This window comes from Bidens hawaiensis, unplaced genomic scaffold (assembly GCF_021521415.1).
Source record: "Bidens hawaiensis isolate Kalapana, Puna unplaced genomic scaffold, B.hawaiensis_p1.1 tig00059866_1, whole genome shotgun sequence".
NCBI classification, from domain to species: Eukaryota; Viridiplantae; Streptophyta; class Magnoliopsida; order Asterales; family Asteraceae; genus Bidens; species Bidens hawaiensis.
The window spans coordinates 24,463-31,410 of NW_027500773.1; the positions used below are offsets into that span (position 1 = coordinate 24,463).

At 37.5% G+C, this 6,948-nt stretch overlaps 1 protein-coding gene across 1 annotated transcript; it reads right to left on the reverse strand.

The window, feature by feature from the left end:
- Nucleotides 1-228: 228 nt before the first annotated feature.
- Nucleotides 229-6,642, reverse strand: LOC143602799 (zinc finger BED domain-containing protein RICESLEEPER 2-like). Its single transcript, XM_077079792.1, has 5 exons — nt 6,029-6,642; nt 5,812-5,946; nt 4,756-5,738; nt 4,498-4,688; nt 229-579 (listed from the first exon to the last, which is right to left on the reverse strand). Exons 1-5 carry the CDS (start codon nt 6,640-6,642, stop codon nt 229-231), a joined length of 2,274 nt encoding a protein of 757 aa, XP_076935907.1.
- Nucleotides 6,643-6,948: the final 306 nt, after the last annotated feature.

Here is a 6,948-nt window from a genome sequence, read left to right on the forward strand (position 1 = left end):
AGATGGCATCCGCAAGTCCATGAAAGGACGATGGCGCAACCTTCGTGGTTCAACAAATTCTTGCTCAGTTTGTTGACTGTAGTGGATCTGACTTCCCCTCACTGTTGAAGGAGGAGAAAGAGATCTCCGGGGAGACTCTTCATAGGTCACAGCGCGGGCGTGAAGATGTGCATTCCGTACTCTACGCTCATATTCCGCTTTCAGGTTCTCTTGTTGGATATGAAGCCATTATTCCAGGGACAGTAGTCCCATAGATCTAGAATTATGACGATGAGACCTCGCCATATCAGAATCACCAGAATCATCTTCCAGATCTAATACTGGTCGAGTTCTGCGGGTCTCCCTCATAATTCGTCCAAGGTCCCTAAGATTAGAACCTTCTGGAGCCGTAACATGTCCTAAATCGGTAGGAGTTGGCCCAGTTGGTGCAGTGACACGCTCAAAGGTACGACCACCCGGTGTTGTTTCGGTAGTTCGTGAACCCGGAGCCGTCACACGTGCAAAAACACTCGAGGCAAAGCCTTCAGGTATTTCAGTGTTAGTCACACGTGAAGTAAGTGCAGGAGTTCCCGTCGGCCCCTCAGGAAATTTACTCATACTTTTAACGAACCGAAAAACCAACAAAAATTTGTGCTATTCTAACACCAAAACGGATGCGCCAATAAAGAAACACAGATCCGTTCCCCAGGCGTGGGTCCTGGATCCAATGAGTCAACAAGGTAGGATATGGTAAACACTAAAACAGTATGAGCACAACTTCCCGAAGTCCAATGACCAGAACCTGCAAAACAGACACCGTGAGTCTCGTTACGGGAAGGACAAGAAGGGGGGGTCTTCCCGTAATCACACTCCGGCGTGAGAATCCGTATCTTTCGTAATAGAAACTCTAAGTACTGGTAATAAGTACAATTAGAGTAAGTAGGAGTGATTATCAGTGAGAGTGAATGAATACCTCATGCAGGTTGACAAGGTATTTATAGCCGAAGGATGTGGGAAGGTGATTGAGCCAGCTGTCCTCTTGTTGAAAATCTTGATAATTGCTTGGACGCGTGTCCCTTTGTGATAGGTTGAGCTATACGTCCCATGTGCATGGGTATAACAACTTGGACACGCGTCGCCTTATGATAGGACGGATCACACCCTGTCCATGTGCACGGTTATAACAACCTGGCCAGGTGTCCTTCGCTCATTGGTTGGCGAGTCACGTATTCTTCAAGTAACAATTGTGGTTATTCTTCTAGAGGGTAGTCAGTTAATGACAACTGTCCAGTTTGTATTGCCTTTTGGTCATTTTAGCGGACATATGTCTTGTCCCGCGGATGACTTCTGAGGGTGCCTGGATCCTTCCGCGTGTGGTGTAAGGATGTTCTTCCTCAACCATGTCGTGCGGGTGATCCGTAAGTTCCGCGGGTGGCATATAAGGGGTTCCTCTCCTACCCGCGGGTGGTACTTAAGGGGATTCGGGTCTTTTTGGTACCCTACCTCTATAGTATCATTTCTCAATTCAAATCTTTATTTGCTTTGTTATTCTCTAGTCACTTTTACTCTATTCAAATCTTTATTTCTTTTTAACACAATCTTATCTTATCATCCATTATATTAGATTTCCAGAATATTTTTTTTTTCTTGGGTTTGCTGTATAATTCTTGAACTACAACTTTTGATCTATAAAAAGGGACCTAGCAGTGAGATTGATTAGAAGCGTAAACAACTATAAGAAGAATGATGTTAAAGGCATGGTTTATGGAGACAAGCTTTTCAAAGAATAAATTATTAAGGATTATTGGTTTTTAATATTTCCAACTTTCACCCGTTGGTAGATACCACTCTTAACTTTCGATTTGTTATCCAGCACTCCCAACTTTTACCCTATTTGTTTCTACTACTCCCGAACTTAACGAACCCTAACTCCGTTAGTTTTCTTGCTGACGTGGCACTGTTCTTGCTGATGTGGCACTTTTAATGAATTTATTTATAATAAAAAAAAGTGGGAACCACACCACTACCCAACCCCACTGGCCCTAATAATCTTCACCATCAACCCTTTTTTTATAAAGAACCAACACCAATCTTACCATCATCATCCAACAACACCACATCTCCCCATAATCCCCACCCACCACCACCGTCTCCCTTTCTTTCTCATTTTTGTTGGTCACAAACTCAAAAACAAATTAAAACAAAACTTCATCTTCTTCATCTATTAACCCTAGGAACCATCCTAATTTCCTTTTAAAATCCATTTCAGATATTCAAATTAACATTCAGGACCTTAGGGCTTTTATTCGGTAAATGAAAACGAGTAGAGTTATGGTATTATTACCTCGATTGGTTACAAATCGATGAAAATGGAGCTTAGCCGGAAGAATCAACGGAAACGATGGCAAAATGATAACACGGGTGACCGATTTTGAGTGAGGGAAAAGGATAGAGATGAAGGTGTGATTCGAAAACAAAATGAATTGTCGATTTCTACAGGGTATGGTAGGGACTGTAATGAATTTGGGTGGATTTGGTTTTGATGGTGGTACTCCGGTGTTTGAGTTGTTGATGATGGTGGTTCTGGCTACTAGCTAGGTGATTATGGTGGCAGCTAAGTAGTGTGTTCTCTGAAGAGAAATAGTGATGGAGGTGTGTTCTTGGTTTATACAGAGAAGAGGATATTTGTTTGAAGCTATGGAAATGGATAAGAAAGATGGACAGTGGTGGGTGATAATTATGGTGGGTTATGGTGGTGCAAGTGCAACAAAACACCTTTGGCAAAGACAAATCCACGTCAGCAAGAACAATGCCACATCAACAAGAAAAGTGCCACGTCAGCAAGAAAACTAAAGGAGTTAGGGTTCGTTAAGTTCGGGAGTGGTAGAAACAAATAGGGTGAAAGTTGGGAGTGTTGAATAACAAATCGAAAGTTCGGAGTGGTATCTACCAACGGATGAAAGTTGAAAGTATTAAAAACCAATACCCCTTTTTTAAGCGAAGACCAAGTATGGTATTTTCAAGATTTTGATAGTCATAATATGATTTTGACTTTAATTCTATATAAGGCAAATTTAATGGTATGATTTGGACTTTCGGTAGAAGTTATGGTTACCTTTTCTTTGTTGGAGAAAACCTGTTAATGTGTTTTTTTTTATCATTTAAGCAACCTTATTAATATGACATAACTAACTACTATCCGACAATTACTAGATGGTAATAATTGTAAATATTGATTAGTGTAAGGGGCAATTAAGATTTTTCTTTAAGTATCTTTAATAGATAATATATGGAGTTTTCATAACTGATCATCATTAATCATTAAGATTGATCATAAGAGTTATAAACTTCTAAAGATCATCATTGAGTATTCTCCCTCAATCCTCCATCAGATTAAGGTACCATAACGGGAATCATGGTTTCATCCATCTCTTCAAAAATAACCATTCCAGCATTACGACAAGTATAGTTAATTTAATATCTAACTTATATATGTTCATGATTGAATTTACATATTAATGGTGGTTTGTATATTAGCCCATATTCTAATAATATAATCAACAATATTTTTATCAAACGTCTGAATGATTTACTATCGTTATCCTTTAATATGATGAAATTTGCAAAAGTTTATGTTCTGATAAATTGTCAAGCTAATTAATTAGTGACTTACCTTACAACTTGATAATACTAACCCTGTTTATTGTTATGGCGCACTTTAAGGCTTAAGCAATGAACACTAGGGATGGCAACGGGGCGGTTTCGGGGCGGGGAATGCCAATCCCATACCCGCCCCGGTTTATAAAACTCATTACCAAAACCGTCTAAAAACCCGCGGGGACTAAACGGGGAATCCCCATCGGGGATTCGGGGAAAACCGCGGGTATTCGGGGAACCGTCTAGCATAAATGGTTTTTAAACGGGCTAAATTCCCCGTGGGGATCCCCATTTAACCGTCGGGTTCACCGTTTAAAACCCGATTGTAAGAAAATGATACAAAATTACAATACAATATTAATACACAAAAAGTTCAATATCCAAACACATTACACATACAAAAGACATTATTAATACATAAAAATGTTTATTTCTCCCATCACAACGGAAATTAACTTCATGATTGATCCTTCTTACACCTCCATACCGCACCCATTCAACCATTCAAACACTTGTCACGCCGGATTGCTATGATAATCAAACATTAACATATTAATTGGAAACTATATAAGAATCAATGTTAAACACTTAAACCATATTAAAATGTAAACGATAAACCATATATATGTATTACCTCAATACCATCGTCACAATCATATTCAATAGTTTGGCAATATGCCTCGGATTCTTCTGAACAAGTTGCTATATTCATATCACAAAAGTCAAAAGTTTATATAGTAGCTAAGTTAAAAATAAAAAATAAAATGTTTGTTTACCTTTGATTTCATTCAACAACCAACTTTGGGCGCACATTAACGCTTCCAATGTTTTTGGATGAAGACGGCTACGATGTGGACTTACCAATCTACCACTTGTACTAAAAGCGGACTCGGAAGCAACGGTAGATATTGGAATCGCCAATATATCTCGAGCAATCTTTTGCAACCTTGGGTACTTGACACCATTTGTTTTCCACCAAGCTAAAAGGTCAATCTCTGTTTCTTTTATCCAAACTTTCTCTTGTAGATACAAATCAAGCTCCGTTGTGACACCTAATATATAAATAAAGTTAATACAATTAATGAATAAAGTTAAATTAATGTAAATAATAAGTCATACCCGAATGATTATCCTCTTCAACGTATGTGAAGTATTCGTTGAAAAATCTTCCACCCCCCGCATTGTTTTGACTTGATCTCACACCATCATCCTGTGAAGTTCCTTGACTGTAACTTTCATAATCTTGAAACAACCTATATACAAGCTCCTTAAGTTTTATTATCGCACTCTCCGACTTTTCAGAACCATATATCTTTGGAAAAGCAAACTCCATTGCTTTCAATTTGTAACGAGGATCCAAAACTGCTGCTACTCCCATTACCCCATGAATAACCGACCAATATTTATCAAACTTAACAATCATCTTCTCTGCCATCATCTTGATCATAGGGTCTCGATCTTCTTTCCATATACCCAAAGAAGATTTAATTTCACATATTGATGGAAAAAAGACATTCGCTGTCGGATATTTAGTACCCGAGAACATCAAAGTCAGCTCATAAAACAAACTCAACTTATCACAAATGCTTGAACCTAATTCCCAATCTCTTTCAGTTGGCAAAGTTTTATATTGGGTTTCTCTTTGCTTTAAACGTTTGAAAACTTCCTTGTAAAGAATAGCGACTTTCAACATTAGATATGTCGAATTCCAACGTGTTTTGCAATCAAGAGGTAACTTTTTTGAACAATCTATTGCTAAATGACGAGCAGCTTCCTCAAACTTTTCTACTCTTTTTTGTGTTCCGGTCCAAAAAACAACACTCTCTCTAATTCTTTCGATTCCTTCACCAATGACAGATAAACCATCTTGAACTATTAAGTTCAATATGTGCGCACAACATCGCATATGAAACAACTCCCCACCTAGAATCAAAGAGCTTAAAGACAACTTATCCAATAAATAGTGAATCATTAAATCATTAGTGCTGCAATTATCAACTGTTATTGTTGATATCTTTCTATCAATATTCCAATCACACATTGATTGATATAACACCTCAGCAAGAACTTCAGCAGTATGTGGAGAAGGTACATAAATAAACCTAGTAAAAGTACATTTGATAAAACATTCAACATATTAAAGTGGCAATTAATAAAACAAATTTTGAAGTATACCTCATTATTCGGCTTTGCATTTCCCATTTCTCGTCAATTAGATGTGCGGTAATTGACATGAAACCTTTCTTTTGATTACCTGATGTCCACATATCCGTGGTAATTGCAATCCGGCTTTGATTTTTCTCCAAGATCCTTTAATAAATCAAAGATATAAATTAAAAGGCAATTAAGTAATAACTAATTATATTAAAACCAAATAATTAATGAAACATACCCCATTGTCTTTTCTTTTTGAAAGTCATAAATCTTCAAAATATCACTCTTTAAGGTATTTCGTGATGGAACCTTAAATAAAGGTTGTAGTCCGGTCACAAACTTTCTAAATTTATGATGTTCAACAATCACAAGAGGATATTCATGAACAATAACCATCTCGGCTAGATCTTTCCTTGACTTGTCGGGATCAAAGTTTAAACAAGTTAGATTTGTTTGTCCGTCGGTTGTTTTTTGTCCCATCCCCAATACTTGTTGACGTATATCTCTTTGGTTTCGTTTTGGACAAAATTTGTTATAATGATCACGTAAGTGGCTTGTTCCATTCTCACTCTTAGCTCCTAATTTTCTCTTGCAATAGTGGCACTCCGCCTTGTCTTCACCATTGATCGTCATCCTCTCGAAGTGGTTCCATACAATTGACGTAAGTTTTCGCTTCCTAGAACCCATGTTGCTATCATCATTTTGGGTTGGGGTTTGCGTTTGCTCTCCTGTGGTTGTGTGTGATGGACCTTCATTGCTTGTATTTGGTGAAGATTGGTTCATACAGTTATTGCTATCGGCTTGTGAGTTATCACCCGAAGATGTTTGTGGTTGTTGTGTGTGTCCTTCCATAAATCCTACGAATAATTATGAAAATGAAAATGTTCTTAGCATCGGATATGCTACAAAAACAGCTGCAAACTACTACTCAATGGAAAACCGAAAATGAAAAACATCCAAGTAACTACAAACTTTAATACCCAAACAATAGTTCATGAGTAAACATTTATCATGATGGATATTGCAATAAGCCAATAAATAAAAACAGCTGCAAACTACTACTCAATGGAAAACTAAAAACAAAATCTAATGTTTCATTCCTACTAAATGAAGAACGATATCAAAAATCACCCAACTAAATTTGGTTTCAAACAGAAA